General features: G+C 40.6%; 1 protein-coding gene across 6 annotated transcripts in view; it reads right to left on the bottom strand.

The window, feature by feature from the left end:
- ERC2 (ELKS/RAB6-interacting/CAST family member 2) overlaps window positions 1–23,734 on the bottom strand; it is an 880,873-nt gene that overhangs the window by 834,380 nt on the left and 22,759 nt on the right. For all 6 annotated transcript variants that reach the window (XR_004971467.1, XR_004971468.1, XR_004971469.1 and 3 more), the window contains exon 2: window positions 15,394–16,190. Coding sequence is in view for 1 of the 6 variants with exons in the window: in XM_036331877.1 (XP_036187770.1) it covers window positions 15,394–16,050 (657 nt within the window). In the remaining 5 variants the exon portion in view is untranslated. The remainder of the gene's footprint in view (window positions 1–15,393; window positions 16,191–23,734) is intronic.

Below are 23,734 nucleotides of genomic sequence, written 5' to 3'. Positions count from 1 at the left end.
TCAAAAGAAATTTCAATCGTTGTACTGCTGATATTTGGCTCTATTGACTAATGAGTTTGCTGACCACTGGGCTATACTGATCATTTTTATTCTTATCAAGGAAACATACTTTAGTGACATGGGTGTGCTCAATGGGACAGTCTCAGATGCTTGCCTGAGAAAGTCAGGAGCCCAGCCTTCCTCAATCCCTTCCAGAAGCCCATCCTGGCTGGTCCTAGGAGGATGCTGTATCCACTCTCCTGGACTCTGGCTAGGTTTCTACAGAAAAGAAAGCTCACATCAAGGGCTACTCTCAGAAAGGTAAGTAAATTTGGCACGCTCAAACTTCATGCTCACATAAAGTTCCAAGGTAGAGTCAATTGTCCATCAAAAACTAGGTCTATCACTGCTGTGTTCCTTATTCACGTTCTATATACTAGTAGATAAAAGAAATGGGTCTCTAATGATTTTCACTAGACAGTGAGGGGACAACTCTTCAAAGTCTTCTTCAGCCCTTAGCGTATAAATAGGAACACAGCAGGTACCCATGTAACCCAAAATCTTTTGTTCCTTGCTCTATCACAAATGCCTACAGCATAATTTAATTTACAGTGTTCGATTTTATTTGCAATTACAAAGAAGTAAAATAGAATTAACAGAGGTGAATTGGGAATTTAAGGGCCCCAAGACAAACATGATGAACTAGAAATCCCTAATGAAAATATTTAAACATGTACCTTACTATGACACCCAACACTATGCAAACTCTTTTAAGGTAACTTATTCTGGAGGGTGAACTAGAATCTATCACCTTTAGTAATTTCTACTTGAATACATTTAGTGAATGTGGTGCAGTCTATCTATAAGTTTTCACCGTACTGATGTACACGCCTTTTAACTATCCCCAAAATCCTGGCACATGTCCCCTACTTCTCAGCATAAATTGAATAGTAGTGAGCTGAAGACATGTCTCACATTACCAAAAGCTCATTCATTTCATTAAGTACTAGGAACTACTTATGCCTAGTACACATGCAATATTAATGCAATACCTAAATATTCTTAGATGCCCTTGGGATTCAGAGCACGGGTAAGGAAGTGAAGTTACAATTCAGTTATGCACACTTTTTTAGGGAAAATGACAAAGTTTTCATATGCTCAAAGAGCGCATGACCCCCAAAATTAAAAACCACAGGCTGAAATTTTTAAAATCTGATAAACCACATTTCATTTATTACTTGCTGCATTTAAGACTTTCAGCAATTTCTAATTGCTCATTATATGCATTGTTCAACTTTGTACCTCGTATATTTACTTATTTCTACTGGTTTCAGTATTCCTTGGGATCTTCTATAAATTTTATATGAATATTTCAGAAACATGCCTTGTTCTAAAAGTAGCAAATTCTAACTAGCATCATAATATCATCCATCATGGAGAACCAAGTCTAAGGGAGTTTATAAAAAGTGGAGATTTTAAGACGTTTATGGAGGATGCAATCTGACATACAAGAGAGCCATGTGGGTCCACTAAGATAAGACAGCATGAATTAATCCTGGTGTCAGTGAATACCACTTCCAGAATTTCTCCATTGGGCACAATCAGCGGTAGGGGTTGACAAGGTGGGTGTGAAAATCAAGAGATTCCAGAAGGTTCCTGGAGTTGCTGTTGAAATACCTAGGTATAGACAGGTGAGAGTAGCTAACTTTCTTTGATTGATCTTGGTCTTCCTAATAACTGAAATAAGGCAAGCTCCCAATTATGGGTTACACAAACATGTTTCCTAGCAATGGCTGCCCTTTCCTCCTACCCACCTACCCACAAGTTCTATTGCTAGAGATTCTACCCATCATGCCTCTTTTTCAGAGTCTCTTTCCATAGCTCTGCTGTGGGGGGTGGAGAGGTGGGAAATGGATCCCATGACTCTCTTGGCCACAGCTAACTGGATCTAGAACAGACCTGGGATTCAAGCTGGTCAATCAGATTCTTGGTTCTCTGAATTAGAAACTGAAAGAGAGCAACTCTAGGCAGACTCCAATGAGCACTTGAATAGAAAAGACACATGCTTTCCTTGAGTGGCCACTTTTTCACAAGCCACATATAAACACATAGCAAGAGAGAAAACAGAGAATGAGAGACTGATTTTGTCATAATTACTATTTTCCAAATGATTTTATTCTAGCCCCCCAAAACACCTACCCTACATACCCTTAAGGTCTGAGAGGAACTCTTATATGTTCCTAGTAAATCCCTTCTTTTCCTTCAACATGCTTGAATGGGTTTTTACTACTTGCAGTTACTATATTCTCTCTTAAACAAAAAGTAATTGAATGGATTAGTAAATGAATGAGTTGGATTCTCAAAGAGGACAAAGAGGTTCCATAGGGAAGTTAATGGGAGAGAAGGAAATCAGGAATGCTGGCACCCAAGAGGGAAAGATCTGACTTTGAGACATAAGATTTGGAACAACCCAAAAGACAAATCTTGAATGGGTGTGACCACCCAGTGAGGTCAGAAACCACCTGAAGAGGAAGCTGAGAGGTGCCAGTTGAGGGACTCTTAGGCCAGGAGGCAATTATGTGCCCTGAAGTTCCTGTGGTTGGAGGCAAAGTCAGAAAGAATTCTAACTGAATTAATGAGATCATCTTCAATAAAGTCCAATAATCCTATCTAATAATAGAGAAACATGGTAATTAACCGTAACTTCACTACCCTTCCCATTGGCTAATCAGGGCAATATGCAAATTAACTGCCAACCAAGATGGCGGCCGGCAGCCAGGCAGCTGAAGTGAACAGGAGGCTTGCTTGCTCCAGTGATGGAGGAAGCCAAGGTTCCCCGCCTGCTGCTGCCGGCCTCTGAGCTGCACTCTAAGAAACAATGTTGCAATTATAGAAGCTAAACAATCCCCAGAAACCTGCTTTCAGCCAGCCGGGCCTCAGAGCTGAAGTTGCAACAGTGTTTCAATTATAGAAGCCAAACAAACCCAGATACCTGCTTTCAGCAGCCGAGGCTTCAGAGCTGGAGCTGAGCCTCTGAGCTAAAGCCGGCTCTCAGTTCCAGTGACAGCCGTAGAAGGTAAATAAATCCCAGAATAAAATAAAATAAAAATAAAGAAATAAAGGAGAGGTTGGGAGCTTCAGTCACCTGCAAGCCTGAAAACAGCCCTCACTCCCTCACCCAGACTGGCCAGGCACCCCAGTGGGGACCCCCACCCTGAAGGGGGTGTGACCAGCTGCAAACAGCCATCATCCTCTCACCCAGGCTGGCCAGGCACCCCAGTGTCACCTCAGTGGGGACCCCCACCCTGAAGGGCAAACCAGCCGGCCCCCACCCGTGGACCAGGCCTCTATCCTATATAGTAAAAGGGTAATATGCAAACTGACTCTAACAGCAGAAGGACTGGGAATGACTGGTCACTATGACACACACTGACCACCAGGGGGCAGACGCTCAATGCAGGAGCTGCCCTCTGGTGGTCAGGGCGCTCTCACATGGGAGGAGCTCTGCTCAGCCACAAGCCAGGCTGATGGCTGCCAGTACAGCAGTGGTGGCGGGAGCCTCTCCTGCCTCCTCAGCAGCACTAAGGATGTCAGACTGCAGTTTAGGCCTGCTCCCCGCTGGCAAGTGGACATCCCCCGAGGGCTGCTGGGCTGCCAGAGGGACGTCTGATTGCCATCTTAGGCCCGCTCCCTGGCTCCCCCAGGGAGCGGGCCTAAGCCAGCAGGTGGTCATCCCCTGAGGGGTCCCAGACTGCAAGAGGACATAGGCAGGGCTGAGGGACCCTCCCTTCCCACCCCCCTCAAGTGCACAAATTTTTGTGCACCAGGCCTCTAGTCCATAATAAAGAGCTTCCCCATCCTTAAAGCTCTGCTCTGTGAATCCAGTGAATTTATCAAAGTCATGACTACCTAAAGAATCTGCTGGATCTTTAATGAAGCATCCTGAGCAATAATCTCTCTCATTTCTCTGATGTGGTTTTAATTTTCCAGTCAGTCATGAAGTTGCTTCTCCTGTCCTTCTGGACAGGTTTCCAAGATAGGAGTGTTCATTTGGCATTCTCCTTTGTTCATTTGCTTGACAAGAATGCATTTGCTCCTTCCTGCTTGCCCTCTCTCCTCTGCTGCTCCCAGCAAATGTGCTTTCTTCCTCATTCTTGCTTCCCAGCCTTTCTGCATGCCTCTTTGACAGCATCCTGAAGATATTGTCAGGCAGCACTGCTACTTCCACTCTATACTAGGCCTTCCATTTCAGCACCAAATTCTCTGGTTTTCAAGTAAATCTGTGTGTTCCCTTCAAAACAGTGAAAAGAACACAATTTTGGGGCTAAGCATACCTAGATCCAAATCCAACTATACCTAATGGTGAGACCTCAGGCAGGCCACTTAATCTCTGCCTTGTTTCTCATCGATAAACAGTGATGGCATGTGTCTTGCAAGGCTGTTGTGCTCTCACACACAGAAAGCAACTAGTAAATTCCAAGCACATAGTAGGGGCTCAAAAATGCTTATTCTCTTTAAGAAAAAGAAAAGAGGAAAAAACCTCATAGACACAGACAACAGTATGGTGATTACCAGAAGGAAAGGGAGTTAGGGAGACAAATGGTGATGGAAGGAGACTTGAGGTGTTGAACACATAATACAATATACAGATGATGTCTTATAAAACTGTACACTTGAAACCTAAATAATTTTATTAACCAATGTCACCCCAACAAATTCAATAAATAAAAAATAAAATGTTTATTCTCCCCCCCTTTCAAGATCAATGTCAAGCATGGACCAAAAAAACACACCATAAAAAATAAATGACAGTATAAAGAAATAATAGGTTTAAAAACAGTTTTCATTTCCTTAAAGGGTTGTTCATTTCCTTGTAAAATTGATCTCTATTTACCAAATGTCTACTTCTAAAAGAATTCAAGGTGTATGAAGATTCATGTGTGACAGTCCAGGTCAAGGTTTTGTGTTTTTTTTTAAGTCATTCACAATTAATTCCTTTCCTCAAAATCATGAAATAGGTTTTATCTTTTATGTCATTATTTTTAAATAAATGTATACATTTTTAATAATTTTTTTATTTTTCAATTACAGTTGGCATCCAATGTTATATTAGTTTCAGGTGTATAATCCAGTGATTGGACATTTATATAACTTATGTAGTGATCACCCCGGCAAATCTAGTACCCATCTGACCATACATAGTTATTACAATAATATTGACTGTATTCCCTGTGCTGTATTTTATATCCCTGTGACTATTCTGTAACTACCAATTTGTACTTCTTAATTCCTTCACCTTTTTCACCCATCCCTCCCAAACCCTCTCCCATCTTTTGAAACCCCAGCCCCTCAACCCACCATACATACATTTTGATTATCACTTTACAAAGTGCAAGAATTGAGTACAGGCAAACTATCAAGAAAAATGAAGATACAGTAATCATCCAATTAACTCAAAACTTCTCAGCCTTGTACCTACTGACACTCTGTCCTATTATTCATTGTAGGATGTTTGCAGCATCCCTGGTTTCTACCCAGTAGATGCCAGTAGCATATCCCACCCAGTTTCAAAAAACAAAAATGTGTCCAGACATTGCCAAATATTTCTTGATAGGCAAAATTGTCCCACTAATTGAGAATCACTAAGGTAATTTGACCAATATACCTGTGGTCAAACTAGACTGTACAAGCGCAACTATGGGTTTGTAAGATATAAAGTAGCTGCTCAGTCTTTACTTCTCTACAGAATATTCCTGCTAAAAAACAAAATGGCTGCATATCGCTTCCAAGATACAATCAAATGCTGGCTTCTCAGAGAAACGGGGCGGGGGGGGGGGGGTAGGAGGGGGGCGGGGGAATGGCACGTGCCAGAATTCTGTTTGTCAGGCTGCCCCAGCTCTTGGCTGCATGCCCACATTCTGCCTAAAGCCTACTTCCCAAACTTCTTAAAATGCTTTCCACAGCTTTCCGAACCTGACCTTTGCAGCAGCTGTGTGTGTGTGTGTGTGTGTGTGTGTGTGTGTGTGTGTGTGTGTGAAATAGATTTACAATTTTCTATATTCTTGCAAAGCCAAACCACTTATTGAGTCCAAATGCCAACTGGGGATGGTGGGAATTTGCACACAGATGTCAATGGACTCCAAAACAACAACACAAGAGCTCCACCTGCAACTAATTATAGAAACCGAAATTGCACTCTGGCCAGAAGAGGCCAGGTTCAGAACCCACCCCATCTGCTCTGGCGATAAAATCACTCTGTTACTCTTTCTCCTGTCAACATAGGCTTGCTTCTTAAAAGTCTCTGAGGATGTTGTCTGTAGGGAATTGTATCAGGCAGTGAATGCTTTGGGGGTGACCACTCCCTCTGCCTTCCCCTCCTAGAGCTTGGTTTCAATAAGTGTCTTTGGCACAAGTGAGTCTAAAACCTCACTGAACTATTCCACAATGTTTTCTTTGGTTGTGAGCTGTTGCTCTTCCATAGCCAAAATAAAGTGATCCAGAGAGAAAATGGAACATGGAAGTCATTTAGCTCTCCCAAGGTCCAACGTGCAAGAATGTTTATTTTCCTCCCATTAGCCAAGTCTTTCGTAAGAAAACCTGGGAATAAAAATCTCTAAGGCTACTAATACAACGCACATGGCTGATCCTAGGGCTGACTGCAAGAGATTACTGAAGCAAAAACCAGCTGACATCTGTGACAAAGACGTATAGTTCACTTCAAATCATTCTCCTACACTCTGGCAAACAAAGAAATCAACTGTTGGCTCAGTGCCATCTCATCTATCTTCAGAACCAAAGGAAGTTTTTACCTCCCCATGAAAGGCATTACAATTGTGGTTTTAGTCTAAGTAGATCACTGCCTAAATCTGGACCAAAATTTTTCCACCTTTCTGGAAAGGTAGACAAAAGCTACAATTCTCTGAAAAGCTGAAGAAGACTATGTCAAGATGAGGAAGATGGACACTTTTATTGCTCCTTCTAAGATTCAACATTCCAAGTTATGTTATGATGCTAAAGTAGTTCATATTATCCCGTTCCAAATCCATGTGCCTATGTAACATTGGGAACATACACATAAGACACACACATTTCACACCAGAGTTTAAATGTACATATACACAGATATGACATACGATTGACTTCTTAATTTCTCAGGTCTCTTGATAGGACTTACAAGCCCTTAAACCATTTGGAGAAAGAGAGTGACCAAGCACAGCTCAAGCCAGTGCAGCGGACATCTGTGTTTGTCCCAAAGTATCCCTTTACCCCTCATCTCAGTAACTTTGAAAACTGCTCCTCTCCCAATGCCTGCTGTTCTAATAGGGTCACCAGTCACAGTAACCCCTTTTCACATACCTGTCCCCATCCCTGCCACATGCACTCACCAAGTCTGGAGGCAGGATGTAACTCAGGCAGGACCAAATCCTTCCATAAATTATCCAAGCAGGAAGTGAAGACATAGGGATCTCTTAGCCCTTCCATTGTGGTACTGGCAGCCAAGACAGTCCACCACATGAAGGAGAAAATGAGGCTTGCACATAGAGGCAGACACCGAGAACCAGAGATGAAGCAATGGGGAGACCCACAGTCCTGCTACAGTTTGAGGCCCTGGGTTTAGTCAACCCCAAGCTCCACACCTAAGCCTTCCGGCAATTTAATTACAGAAACTAATAAATTCCTTTTTTCTTATTCAGGCTTTGAGTAGCATTTGTGTCACTACTTTGGAATATTGCTTAATATATTTAGTAAGTAGTTCTCTTCATTCTGATGTGTAAAGTCCTTTAAGATCTCATTTCACCTCCTGAAATGCACCTGTTTTACGACCAGTAATTATTATTAGTAGCACTTATCAATTAATGGTTTTTCTATGTTTTATCAGTTAGGAAGGTATTGAGCTGCAAGTAACAGAATATCCAACCAACAGGGACTTAAACAATGAGGGGTTTATTTTCTCACGTGACTAGAAGTCTGGCGGCAGCCACTCCAGGTGCTGGTGCACTGCTCAGAGATAGCAGGGCAGGTGTATCTGTGCTCATCTCGGTCTCTCTTCCATGGTTACTATACAGATGACACAGCTGCAAGCATTACATCGGCACTCAAGACAGGAAGAAGGAGAAGGAAGCATTGCCGGTGACATTCCTTTTATCAAGAAAACAAAAGCTTTCCCAGAATCTCCCAGAATCTCCATTTCCCAAAATGGTTTTATTTGCCACACACTTGATTATTCCACCCCCTCTCTGCTTTGGCAGGGAGTAGATTTCACTGACCTCACTAACTTTGGCCCTGGTCATGTAACATGCTTTAGGCAACAGAATGTTAGTGGATATGATGCAAACAAAGGCTTTAAATATGTTTGTGGGGTTTGGTTGGACACCTGATGTCTGCGATCCACCATGAGAATATGAAACCTTAAGTAGCTGCTGCTATGAGAAGACATTGTCATAACTGAAACCAACTTACAGACTAGAGCCTGGTGCCCTGAGTCCAGACCTACCCAGCTAAGTTGCAGCCAACTGGCAAATATGTGAGGGAGAGATAAATGCTTGTCTTTTTTAGCCAATTAGTTTGGGGATGGCAAGTTACACAGCATTACTGCTTAAGACAACGTTTCATAGTCAAGTAAGTTTGGGAAATTACTGGCTTAAAAAAATTTAATAAACATTTTTAACTGCAAGAGTCAGAGCATTTCACATGCTGATATGTTGTATTAGTTTTGCCATAATAAAGTGCCACAAACTGGGTGGCTTAAACAACAGAAATTTATTGTCTCAGTTGTAGAGGCTAGAAGTTAGAGATCAAGATGTCAGCAGGGTTGATTCCTTCTGAGGACTATGAGGGAAGGCTCTGTTCCAGGCCCCTCTCTTGGTGTGTAGATGACTGTCTTCAACCTGTCTCTGTATACTCTTCCCTCTGTGCATGTCTGTGTCTGTGTCTAAATTCCCCTGAATTAGGGCCTACCCTAATGACCTCACTTTTACTTGGTTACCTCGGTAAAGACCCTATCTCTAAATAAAGTCACATTCTGAGTTAATGGGGATTAAAAATCCAACATATCTTTCTGAGGAGATACAATTTAACCCACAACATATGCATTATGATTTTGTCCTTAGGATAGTCCTTAGGACAGGACTATCTAGCCTATTACATCTCAGGTTTATTTGACCTGAGAATCCTCTTTGGAAAATGCTATTTCCCCAGACACACTTTGGAAATACTGGCTTTGAGGAATGCATGGATCTCAGACAAAGTAGTAGAAGGAATGGAGCCTGGAAGAAGGCACAGGGATAAGATAGGTCTGTTTGAGCAGTGAATTTGTTTAAGTCCTACCTACAAACCTGAGGGGACCTGACACTCAAGGGCAGAGCCCTTGGTTTCACAAACGTTCAGTGTTCAAGGTAACTTGCAGTGGCATTTAACTGTCAACTGGCCCTTCACAAGACAGCTGTCTCACCACCTTCTCAACAGGAGAGAGAATGGATTCTATCACCCATTTCCAATTGGTACAACTCTTCATATCTGGACACTCACAATGAAATGAGTATTTTAAAACAGAATTGAATGACCCCTATTGAAATGACCCTGCAATTATACAAATAAGAGAGAAACTAATAATAAAGGAAACACAGAAATGCGATCTAGCTTGACCTTTTCAAGTTACACGCTCAGAATGAGAATCAAGTCATATATTGCAAGTAGCTCAAAAACCCATATTAATATCAATTTAGAGTAGATTATTTCCTATTGTGTTAAGCCAGAAATAGAAATTATCACATAACCATTGCTTAAAAGCCGTAGCATTCCCCAGACGGGCTTACTTACACTTCTTAGGTTACGTTTCCCAATGACCTTGTCCCACTTCTGCACACATGAGACGGATAAATATTAAATCTAGTACAATCTCCCAGTGTGTGATGCTATTTATATTCATGCAGATCCTTGGCTAGCCATGCACAACTTAGGGAAATGTTTAAATATTGTTTTAGGTACACCTAATTTGGAAAAAATAATCCATTAAAAATACAAAACTAATAATTGCATAAAATATCCAAGAATCTGAAAAGTCAATAAGTTATATGCGCCAAGCTGTAAGATATAAGTCCCTATAACTTTCTGTAAATTTATTCTCTACCATGTTTTCTCTCTCTGATCTCCATCAAACAGGTAAATAGAATGGAGCTGTCAAGAAAAAAAACAACCATATAACCTTTTAAAGAAAATTGGGTCCCTTTACACCCATGTAGTTGCAATCTTCCACCCCCAACCCCACACAGGCCATTAAAATATTAAGGGGCTGTCTCAAGTGGCAGCCAAACATCCATTCTAAATTTTTTCTCCTCACTGCTCTCCAAATCAACCTACTGGTGTGATACTGAGAGCATGGACTATGTGTTCATTCCATTCCAAAGAATTAGCTGTCATAATACACCACCCCATTCTTCTTCCATTTAGGAAAGAACATCATGAAGCAGAAAGCATAGGGATAACTCTGCATCCATGCAATCTGGTTCATACAAACAAGCCAGATTCCAAATGTCAGTACTATAACTCTTAGTAGTCACAAATGCATTTCTACTCATGCAGCTCTGTATGGCTGAGAAGTAGGGCCTTGGAGAAAGCCTAGGGGTGGAGGGGCTCTAGGGTATAATATCCATCCAGAAACCTGAGTAGCATCATCCCTTGGCACAGGAGAAATTTTGTCACAGCCACCTACCACTGGCTCCAAGGTTTCAAACAGTCCAGTGTTTCTTATAACACAGGAAGGGCATGCAACATCCTCCCTTAGATCTGGAGTTGGGTTCAGCTCCCTTGGAAAGAACCACCATGACTTCAAAATCTACTGCGAAAGAACTGATGAGTGGGACCCCTCAACAACACTGCACATAAGGATAAAAGGTCTATGCTAATGAGTATTAAATTCACAGAACTATAAATACCGTAAACACGAGCATTCTAGCTTTCTCATCTTCACTCAGTAATGGACCTGCCTCCCATTTCTATTCACATAGTGCAATTCATATTGTCTTAGGTCATCTGAATTTCAGTTACTAAAGTTCCAATTATCCAAATACCCTCAGGTGGAACTGTTTGATTGTTACAGATAAAAAAAACATAATCACGTGTCCCCTTCTCTTTTACATTCTTTTCTCCCACGCAGAAACTGTATCCATGTCTTTTCCTCTAAAGGGAAATTATAGTAAGTGATAGTAAATGGTAGAAATTCTAAACAGAACAAAAACCGTTTCTAGGAAAAATAAAGTCCTAATTACGAATGAAAGTACTAAGTAAACTAAATCACATTCTTAATCACTCTATCAAAACTAAAGGTGCTCCTCAACTTACACTAGGGTTACATCCTGATAAACCCATCGTAAGTTGAAAATATCACAATCTGAACATGCTTCTCTTACACCTAACCTACCGAACATCATGGCTTAGCACAGCCTACCTTAAGCATGCTCAGAACACTTACAATAGCCTACAGTTGAGCAAAAGCACCTAACACAGGAACGCACAGTAGAGTATCAGTTACGATTGCATGGCTGACTGTGAGCTGTAGCTCACTGCCACTGCCCAGCATCACAGCAGAGCATAATCCCACATATTGGTAGCCCAAGGAAAGATCAAAATTCTAAGTACACCTTCTACTGAATACATATTGCTTTTGCACCATCATACAGTCAAAAAACATGAGTTGAAACATCATAAGTCAGGGACAGTCTAAAGTCATTTTTTACATCTAATCTATATGAAGTATGATCTTCCTATTATAGTAAGATTCTATTTACAGGTCAGTGATTCTATAAGAAGGTAGTTAACATAAAGTTATGATTTAGATGTTGATGCGAAATAAACCAAAGCTTAAAATTGCAGCTCTGTCAATTATCAGCTGTATGAACTTGGGCAAACTGCTTATTCTCTCTACATTTATTTTTCATCTGTAAAATGAGACAGTCTAGCACCTACCTCAGATGACTGATGCAAATACTAAATAAGATAAGGTACACAAAGCTCTAAGCACAATGCCTAACACATAATGGCCCCCAACAGATGTCTGCTGGTAGCAGCAGCAGTAATAATAGAAACAGCAGCAGCAGCAGCAGCAGTCTGCATTATTCCCCAAACTTTATTTCATCTAGCTCTACTTTTTGACAAACATAAAAATCCCACTGGTAGAAATTTCTAGTGCTCCTTCATATCTGACTCTCCTTCCTGGAAAGAGGAGAGGACAATACCTCCCAGCCCCTTGCAATTGTCTCTTCCAATCCAAGGAATTGAGAAGCCAATATGCCATTTCCAGGCGCTCGCGCTCTCCTGTAACCATGTACCAAGATGCAGAAAGCCTGGATCTGGAGTCACTGCCTGGAGGAGAGCTACTTGACCTGCTTCATACCTCAGGTGAATACACAATAAATCTCTGATGTGTTAAGCCACTAAGATTTGAAGCTTGTTTATTATTGCTTCAGGATCTACCCTATCATGACCAATAGGTACTCCATATACCCCTAAAAGGGATCCTGACAGACTTCCCAAGAGGGGAAGGAGGGGCACATCAATGTTTTTTTAAGTAACTTGCTTTTTGGCAATCTTAATATTCTTTACTTTGTGATACTACCTCATATTGCAAGTAAATTGACTTTTCAAACTCTCCATGTTTCTTCCTCCTTTTATATTTAACCTAAAAAATAATAATTATAATATATTTAATATACAGATTAATACTGGGGCTTTCACTGGGTCTATGTTACACAGTCCTATCTCACCCACAGCACCCAAGGTAGCCTCTGATCATATAGGTTCCAGAACAAGGAAGGGGTAATGGGAGCAGCCTCAACTCTTCACTTGTTTCCAGCTTAGGGTAACATGGGATAGTTAAATAGAATTATGAATGTCACCTAGTTTAAACTGAACTAACCCTCATGAAATGAACAAGGGGTTTTATATGTTTTTTACTGCCCGGCTGGTGTGGTTCAGTGGTTTAGTGTTGACCTATGAACCAGGAGGTCATGGTTCAATTCTTGGTCAGGCACATGCCTGGGTTGTGGGCTCGATCCCTACTCCGGGGTGTGCAGGAGGCAGCCAACCAATGGTTCTCTCTCATCAGTGATGTCTTTATCTCTCCCTCCCTCTCTGAAATCAATAAAATATGTATTTTAAATGTTTTTACTAGGAGTCAAATGGTTCTTTGTGTCATTAAAATTTACCTCAATATACTATTTATATTACTTTGCCTTTTCCATACTTAATATTTGTGAATGTCATAGAAGACAATGTATTAACATAGTAGCACATCATGCAATTGATAAATAAATATACGTGTGTAGGTGGGAAATCTATGCTCAAAAACATTTAATGATTAAAGCATAAAATAGAAGTTTAGATATCAGCTTTCAATTTTGCCACTACATGCATTATTCCTAAACTTCTGTAACCATTTCCCAAAACAACTAAAAAAGGAAGAAAACCAGTATCGGACTGGGGAAACACTCACAGCTGTAACAGGTTCATAGGATTTGCATGAACTAGCAAAGTCAGAAAAAAATATAAATAACAGTGAAGAGCATTAATTTGAATTAGGAGTAAAGGACAGGCTTTCTGTTCCAACTGAAAATCACATTTGCACATCTGAAAACTAGCAGACTGTCAGAGAACCAAAGGGATAAGATGATTGCTTTCCACACTCAGAACAAACAGCAGATTCTCTGACAGATTAGAAATGCTTCTATGGGTACTTGGACTCCACAGGCTGGAAGCCAGGGAAACAGACAGGAGGGTCCACAAATGACCCTAAGAAAGGCAGAGCACTACCTTAGGCCAACATAAAGATCACTTATTGGAGAACATGAGTTTAGCCAAATTTAAATTATCTCAAATATCTGGAAACTTTTTTAGCCAAATGGCATAGCACCACCTATTCCACATCTCTTAGCACTTACCTCACTACTACGAAACGGTGAGGCTGGGACTTAAATCCAGGAATGTCTGATTCCAAAGCCCTTATGAAAATAGCATCATATAAATGAGCCTCACAGAACAGGTAGGATATGAAAATCAAGACTGGCTTGGATTAAAAGGGAAGAAGTAGGGCCTTAACCGGTTTGGCTCAGTGGATAGAGCGTCAGCCTGCAGACTCAAGGGTCCCAGGTTCGATTCCAGTCAAGGGCATGTACCTTGGTTGCAGGCACATCCCCAGTAGGGGGTGTGCAGGAGGCAGCTAATCGATGTTTCTCTCTCATCGATGTTTCTAACTCTCTATCCCTCTCCCTTCCTCTCTGTAACAAATCAATAAAATATATTTAAAAAATAAAATAAAAGGGAAGAGGTAGGGAGAGGAGGTGTTGTGACGTCCTCCAGGTATAAGATAATGGAAAGAGCAAAGTTATGGAGGTGGGAAACCCTGAATATGTACAGGTATTACCACGTGGTGGTTCTGGTAGCCTAGGAGATGTGGAGGGAGGGGGTATGAGATAATGCTGGAAAGACTAGTCAGGCTTTCCAATAGAAGGCTCAGCCACAGAAGCAGACTTCATTCTGGAGGCAATGAGTAATTATGGAGGGCTTTAAAGCAGGGGAATGGCATAAGTGCAGGTAGATGCTGGGAAAACTAATCTTGCTATGACATGGAAGAGGGATCAAAGAAAAGTCTGAAGGTGGCTTGCACATAGTATGTGGTTAATATTGAATGGATGAGGCAAAAATGTGTTGTGTTTCTCTAACATATCAAGCCCATTCTACCCAACACCACTTATATAATTTTGTTCAGTTCGATATTTAGAAAACAAACTCCATTCACTCTAGTGCTGATACTTCAAAAAAAATAAATAAATTCACTGGTCAGATGTGGTCCTCTAAATGTTGCTATTAAAGTGTCTACTCTTATGTGTGAGGATGGCCGAGTGGTCTAAGGCGCCAGACTCATAAAGTGTCTACTCTTGCCCTGCCAGTGTGGTTCAGTGGTTGAGTGTCAGGGCACATGCCCAGGTAGCAGGTTCGATACCCAGTGGGGAGCATGCAGAAGGCAGCCAATCAATGATTCTCTCTCATCATTGATGTTTCTAACTCTCTCTCCTTCTCCCTTCCTCTCTGAAATCAATAAAAATATTTTTTAAATGTCTACGCTTGCAAAAATTAACATTTTCCTCTTCTATTCAAAGGAAGTACATCTGAGTTGCTGTTGTAACTGCTGAAAAAGAAAACAAAATTAACCAAGTCTCAAAGTTAGACAATGAAAACTGATCCTCCCTCTTCCACAACAGTGTGAAAGGTCATTGGAAAATAAGGAGGTCACAAGCTGTAATCTCATATTTCCTATGCCCTCCTGTAGTCTCCAAGTCAAACACATACTAAGTCGGAGCTTGTTTGATAATGCTGAACTTTCTTCTGCAAAGCAAAACACTGAGATGAGTCCTAACCTACCTGATTTTCTTCATGGGAAACCCTCATCTGCTCCTTGAGGACAGACATCCGGGCTGCTTCTTCTTTCCTCAAGACTCTCTCCTTCTTGAGCTCCGGACTCCAGAAGGTCTTGATACTGTTCATGGAAGACCCCAACTTGCTGTCCTTGATGTCTAGCTCTTTCCGAAGGAGTTCATTCTCTCTCTGCAGTTCCTTGAGCTGGGCTTGCAGGTCTAACATTGTGCTGTCCCTTACCTGCCTCAACATGGAGGGGACCTGGTGGTGGTGATGATGGGATGAGCTGGTCAGACCTATATGTTGATCTGTGTAAGAAAGGACATCTGTGTGGGAAAGTCCAGCAGAAGCAATATTGGGACTACTCCCCATGGCTGTGATGCGACCTCCATATACAGCTCTATTTGTGGCCCTTCCCAGAGTCATGGTGCCCTTTGGGTAAGTCGTCGAAGCCACCCCCTCATGATCACTCAGATACATGGGTCCAGACGTAGCATAGGCTGCATTAAGGGACTGGATATTCTCCATGGACAGAGTCTTGCCCGCTCCTCCACCTCCCCCACTACTTGTTCTTCGGTGGCCCAAACGAGGAGACCTTGGCAAACGAGGGGATCTGGAAGGGCTCCCTTCCAGATTGGTGATTGTTCTTGCACTTCCATACATTTTTCTTCTATTATGAGGTGCGACTGAAGAGAAGAAATGCTATACTAAGTTGAGGATAAAGCCAAAATTTTCACTGTTGGCCAGATTTTTCACTGCATTCCGCTCATAGTCTGTACCAGAAAATTACTCCAATCAGAGATCTGAAAAATGAGAAAAAGGATCATCAAAAACAAACTTCTTTAGAACTGTCACTATAATTTCATTATGTTTTTAAATATATAGACAACCAAGATGTCCTCCAGTAGGTAAATACATAAATAAATTGTGGTACATTCAGATAATGGAATATTATTCAATGCTAAAGAGAAATGAGCTATCAAATCATGAAAAGACATGGAGAAAATTTAAATGTATATAACTAAGTGAAAGAAGGCAATATGAAAAGGCTACATAATATATGATTCCACCTAAAAGACATACTAAAAAAGGAAAAACTATGGAGACAGTGAAAGAATCAGTAGTTGCTAGGGGTTAGGATCAGTGGTTGCTGGGAGAGGGATGAATAGGTGGAACACAGAGGATTTCTAAGGCAGTGAAACTACTCTGTTTGATACCATCATGGTGGATACATTTCTTTATACATTTGTCTAAACCAGCCGTGGGCAAACTACGGCCCGCGGGCTGGATCCGGCCCGTTTGAAATGAATAAAACTAAAAAAAAAAAGACCATACCCTTTTATGTAATGATGTTTACTTTGAATTTATATTAGTTCACACAAACACTCCATCCATGCTTTTGTTCCGGCCCTCTGGTCCAGTTTAAGAACCCATTGTGGCCCTCGAGTCAAAAAGTTTGCCCACCCCTGGTCTAAACCTATAGAATGTACAACACCAAAAGTGAGCCCTACTGTAAAATATGGGCTTTGGATGATTATTATTGTATCAATGTAGGTTCACTGTTTGTAACAAATGTACCACTCTGGTACAGGATTGATAACCGGGGAGACTGTGTATATGTGGAGGCAAGAGCTCAATGGGAACTCTGTTCTATTTTGCTGTGAACCTTAAACCAGTCTAAAAATAAACTCTATTAAAATAAATAATAGATAGATATCAATGGTGCTAATGATAGATGAACAATAGGTAGGTAGGTAGGTAGATAGATAGATAGATAGATGATAGATAGATAGATAGATAGATAGATAGATAGATAGATAGACCCATGTTCATTTAAAAAGAAAAGTGACCCCAAAATTTTACTTACTACATCTAAACATTTTGTAAATTCTCCCCATCCTGCTCCCAAGCAAGGTCAAAATTTCTCAGCACAAAAAACACTAACTTTGCCCTAACTGGTTTGGCTCAATGGATAGAGCGTCGCCCTGCGGACTCAAGGGTCCCAAGTTCGATTCTGGTCAAGGGCATGTACCTTAGTTGCGAGCACATACCCAGTAGGGAGTGTGCAGGAGGCAGCTGATCGATGTTTCTCTCTCATTGATGTTTCTCACTCTCTATCCCTCTCCCTTCCTCTCTGTAAAAAATAAATAAAATATATATTTTTTTAAAAAACACACTAATTTTTCCTTAGGAAAATGAAGCTCTGCATTTTGGGTTGTGTTAAGTGACAGTTAGAACCTCCAGAAAATTGAGCATAGCATATTTCATCACAAAGACCTGAGTTATCAAATACCCTGTCCTGGGAGCATGACCCCTCTACACAAATGGCTTGACAGTGACTCTGAGAAGCTGTTGCTTCCTAAGATGTCAAATAATAGTCAATCATGTTGTTACCTCCACTCTTGTACCCACTACAGACATCATTAACCCATCACAGTCCTCTTTTCCATTAGATTCAGAACTGTTCTCAATACAGCACTCTAGATGGTTTACCATCAATCAACTGGCATTGATATATGATTTAGAACCTATCGGCCATCTTGGAAAAAGAGGTTGCTCAACTAATATAGGCGGCTTCCTACATATCACCGGATCCTAAGTGCTATCATCAGAGATGACAGTCCTGTCTCTTTCCCCTTTCACATACATCTTTCAGACTGGCCTTGGGGGACTTTGGGGACTTCTTTCGCATTTCTGCTGATCTAAATATTGATATTAACCATTCCATACCTGTACAGAAATGCACAAAACAGTGCACCATGTTAGAGTCCCTGGTTCCATAAGCCCTAGAGAAAAGTAGTAGAAGCTTCATGTCACCATTACTAAAGTACTTTGGTACAGATTTTATGCAGCCAGGGCTACAAACTGTGATTGTCCCGTCAGTGCTGGTATCCAGATGGCCTTAACAGGATGCATCACGGCCTCCTGCTCTTTCCCTTAGGGTGTGTTTGGTCTACTCTCTTTTTCTTCAGCTTTAAGATAGTAAGAGCACAGGTTCTGGAAAGGGCCAAAGTGAAGTTCAACTCTCCACTCTAACAACTAACTAGCTGAGTGACCTTAGGCAAATTATTTCACTATTATGAGCTTCCTTTCTCCAATCAATAAAATATGGGTAATTTTATCTAACTCATGGTATCCTAAGAAAAAGATGATGTTTATAAACCACCTAGTTTGGTGCCTAGCAATAATTTTTGTTGGTAGTGTCAATAAATACATTAATAGTATTATACAGGGCACCTTTTATTTTTACCTGCTTATCATTCATTTCTCCCCCACCCCCACTTTCTGGTAACAGTATCTCTATTTTCCTTAGAGAAATTGTCCCCAACCCTCGACTCACACAGTCATTAGGTTATACAAGGCTGATCCCCTCTACTCCACCCTGGATAGGATTAGAGTGAGAATATGAACCAGGCCTGGCCAGTCATCATAGTCCATCCCCCAAACATGGCAGCTGGTTTAGGATGGACATGTGGCCCACATTGGTCCAAAAGACTCCATACCATCATTTTAGATGAAACAACTAGGAAAAATAAGCTCTTTTTCAGCTGGAATTACTTGCTTTGAAGAAGGAACTTCTGAGTACTACCATGTAAAAAGGGCTTCCCTGAGACTGAAGCTAATGCAAAAAAAAGTTAGAGCCAAACTTTTAATACTGTGAAATCAGGCCAGGTGACATCGCTTGATATCCTGGATCCAGCAGTCATTAAAACTATATCCATCCCTAGCCATTTTAGTTACATATGCCAGGCAGACTGACTGCATTAATGGCCCCAATTCCTGTATCTGTCCCCTTGGCAGTGCCCTCACAATCTGACCCTGGGTTCTGTTGCATGACTTGCTTTGGCCAATAAGTAGATAACAGATGTGAAGAAGTGGAGGCCTGAAATAGCACTTGTGTATTTACTCTCTTGCTCGTTTTCTTCTGCCATAGGAATTAGAACATGCCTAGTATAGCCTGATGGAAAATAAAAACATAAAGCAGGGCAGTGTGTCCTAGCCAATAACCAGCCCCAAGACATCTGAGCAAGCCCAGCTAAGATCAGCAGAGGTGCCTAGCCAACCAGCAACTGACTACAGATGCAGGAGCAAGTTCAGCTAATAGCCACTGAACTCCATACACTCATGGACTAAACAAATGCTTCTTAGTATGTCACTGATGTTTTGTGGTTGGCTATTTGGCAACATTACTGGTTCAACAGGTAACTGATATATTCACCCATAAAATTTCTATATTCAATTCTAGTTGGAGTATCTGTCACTTGTACCCAAAAAAGTCCTTACGTATTATATGAACAAATATTTTCCATAATTGCTTCTGCTTTCCCTAAAAATTCCCTACAAAGAATTATATGCCTGTCTCTAACTAAAGAACTTAGTTTCAAATGTTTATATTGCTCAGAGCTTAATTATATTTTACTTGATAATAAACAAAAATCATTTATATCTAAGATTTTTGCAGAAATAACCTGTTTTGTTTTGTTTTTTAAGAGTAAATCAATAGTTCTAACCATTGGAATTCAGTTTACATAAATGATGAGAGACAGACGGTGAAATAATGTGATCATTACATGAATATTGAATGAGATGAAAAGATGTTCATGCCATATGGGGGTGAGGGGGGCAAATACATTTCTATGGTTTACTCAAACTTTTGTAAGACATATGCACACACACTTACTAGCAGAAGATTGAAACAACACACATCAAAATGTTAACAGTGGTGGGAATCCAAGTGGCTTTCATTTTTTTTCCTTTTGTTTACTTGCATGTTCTAAATTTTCTACCTATATATATAAAAGGTAAGCGACCAAATGACTGATCAACCAAATGGTCAACCAGTTGCTATGATGCGCACCGACCACCAGCGGGCAGATGCTCAACACAGGAGCTGCTCCCTAGTGATCAGTGCACTCCCACAGCCAACCTCCTGCGGCTGGCCAGTCTCCCACAATCCCTCCCCCAGGCCTGCCAACCTCCCGCAGCCCTGATTACCTGGATCGCCGGCCAGGCCAAGGGACCCCACCCATGCATGATTTTGTGCACTGGGCCTCTAGTACTATATAAAGATTTTTCTATTTTTTTTTATTATCTATTTCACGTATTTCTGCTCTGAACTTTGTTATTTTCTTCCTTTAGTAACTTTGGGCTTTGTTTGTTCTTCTTTCCCTTGTTCAAAAATAGCCAATGGTAAGGGTTTTTTGGCTGTTGTTGTTGTTACACAGCAAAGAACTGAAATAGTCACTTAATGTTTCATTGGAAGGTTATCTAATCATTTCTTGACCAATCACCTATTATTGGACACAGGTTATTTTTAATGGAAATATCATAATTAATATTCTGATTGATAAAACTCTATATACATCTCTTATTACTTCCCCAGGATAAAGTTCTAGAGGTAGAATTATAAGATAGAAATGTAAAGGTTCTTAATACCCACTATCAAAACTGCCCCCAGAAATGCTGAAATAATTTACACTCACACCCTTACTGTTGGCTATTTTTCCTCCACTGCCTTTACTCTTTGCTCTCAACATGTCTTGGAAGCCACCAGCTTCTTTTGAGCCTATAAAAAACCCCTAAATTACCCAAATCATGATCACAGCTCTGTATGTTCAGTAAATACACCTTAATCAGGAATACCAATACTGTGCTAACCAGCTCTGCTTTGGGCCAGTGCTTCTGCAATAGTGTGGCCAATGTTCAGATAAACAAGGCTAATGGGGATTTGTTTGTACACCAAGACTTTAAGGCACTAATGTGTACTGTGACTATTCCAAAATTGAGTATACAATGTAGCTTTTTCCAAATTTATTTGAGAAAAGAACTCTTTTCCCTTCAATGTACCTGAAAACTTTTCCCTAACCATTCAGACTTATTTACTTAATTAACATTTTTTAAGCATTAGCTTAATTCCCAGTATTCAATACTGAGGATAAAGAAGTGGCTGAGACAGACACAGGTCTGACCTATGGGAAGTTTAACCATGAGGACAGACTTTATCAGAGTTTTCTTCATCAAAAATCTAACATGGTTTGAGGAGAAGGTGGTTACAGGAACTGGGCATTGCTTTAAGGACAGGGACATAAAATTGACAAAAAAGAATCAGAATTGAGCTCTAACAGAGAAATAGAGAAGACCAAAATGATGACTGGTTGGAGTTTTAGCCTTACTAGGACAAGAAATAAATATAATTTTGTATTTATTTTTCAAACACCCCATATGGAAGCCAGAACGTCAAAAGGAACACAAGTGAGTCATCGGCAATCTGTGTGTCTATGAGATGAGGAAACAGGTTGATGTTGCTTACTCCAACATCCCACCAGACAAGAGGTATTATGGACAATTCCACAGAATTTAGCAAATCAAATAAGAATTAACTCAGGAGAACATTAAAATGGTAACAGAATAACTTCTTCACCACTATACATGTGCTTCTTAACAGTAAATTATAATTAGCAACCTAGGCCCAACACTTTACTTATTAGAAGTAGTCTCTTCTACCAAATTTACAAAGAGCGGGGATAGTTTACCAGTACAATTTCACCTGTAAAGCACAAAGAGTTGATGTGGTTTTCACAGATGGGGTAAAGGCCAGTTGATGTCCCACTGGCGTGGCTCAGTGGTTGAGCGTCGACCTATGAACCAAGAGGTCGCAATTCGATTCTCAGTCAGGGCACATGTCCAGGTTGTAGGCTTGATCTCCAGTGGGGGTCATGCAGGAGGCAGCCAATCAATGATTCTCTCTCATCATTGATGTTTCTATGTCTCTCTCCCTCTCCATTCCTCTCTGAAATCAATAAAAAGATGAAAAATTTTTTAAAGGCCAGTTGTCATGGTAAGCCAAAGGTGAGTTCCCATGGCTGTCATGTCCCAAGTCTCATGATTCCTACTTGTTCTACTGAGTAACCCACAGCCCCTACCCCTGCCCCAGCTGTGTTTAGTCGCCTGCTATAGTTTTAAGCACTTGTTTTGACACCCGGGCTTTTTTGGTTGTCGTCTTCTAATTCTCGTCTATCCTGATGTTTTTTTTTAGTTCTGTAAAATGAATCCCTGAGAAACAGCAAAAAGATCAACTTTATTCAGCAATCAATAATGCAATAATGTCTTCTATTTCCTATTACTGACTTCAAGAAAACCATTTCTGAGCTTTTCCCACCTATAAATACATTGCAGGAAATTAGGTAGCAGTTAAGAGCATACTGTTTTAAATATTATTATGAAGCCAAGATAAGCTCAATCATTGGGCATTCTTGTAAACTATTAAAAACACCTGCTTTCTTATGTATTTGTGATGTACAATCCTAAGAAGGATAAGTTATTAGTAAGACCAACCTGTACACAGAAACAGAAATGTGCTGCTGAGAATGACCTCAAAGAAATTAAATTGCGCAAAACCTTTTCCTTTAAAAGTACCTCATGAATAAAATTCGAAGTCCAAGAATAAGTTCCATTTAAAGCGACAATGCAAAATAAAATCAAAGACGGTTTTATGAACCTATAAGAATACTTCCTCTAATTGAATGTGGATTCATAAATAAAACATACATGCCTCCACTCACTCTATTAAATGGCTTAAGGACTCGAACTGTAAGCTAAGAGGGAAAGGAAGTAGAGAGAGACTTGATTCCTCTCTACCTCAGGCATTTCAGACTATCATGGTCTGGAATGGTCTATTTTAAGACAAAAGCATTTCCTGCTATGTGCTCTAAATTAGGTTAAGTTTATTTCCACATATCTCACTCTCAGTCCATCACCTGAGCCCTGCTGACAGGCCATGTGAGCTGAGATCATCAGTATCTCCCAAGATTTAGATCAACTTAAAATATTCTCTTTTTTTTTTTTCCCTTACTGGCATCCTTAACTTTTTTTTTAAAGTTTTGTGTAACAGACTCCAGTTAATTTTAAAACCATTCCCAGGGAAGACATGGTGCTGAACCGATCTCAAGCAAGAACTGGCTGACTAGGAGCCAGATGCTGCCACCAGATGTGTTGTATCGGACTAGCCCAGTGCTCTTTAGAATTTTGATATAGTTGCCAACATAGATACGGACATTTCACATTAAAATCCAGATTCTAGCTCCTGAAAACCTGACAATGTCAGGCCTACTTCCCTACCTGGCAATGACTGGTGAGAGCCAATCGGCAGTTCCCCCTTCAAGAGAGAATATGCACCCTCCAGTCCCCTCCTCTCCTGTTATCTTACATTCAGTCTCACTTGCATTCATTCTACTTACTTCTTTAGGCATTTAAATTTTACTACTTCTACCCTTATAAAAGAACTTAGATAAGAATTCATTCTCCTCACCACCCACTTCAAGTCCATTACCAAATCCCACCAATTCTA

The sequence above is a fragment of the Myotis myotis genome, unplaced genomic scaffold (assembly GCF_014108235.1).
Source record: "Myotis myotis isolate mMyoMyo1 unplaced genomic scaffold, mMyoMyo1.p scaffold_m19_p_13, whole genome shotgun sequence".
Classification (NCBI taxonomy): Eukaryota; Metazoa; Chordata; class Mammalia; order Chiroptera; family Vespertilionidae; genus Myotis; species Myotis myotis.
The sequence above is the reverse complement of the archived record's forward strand: the minus strand, read 5'-3'. Positions and strand labels throughout refer to the sequence as shown.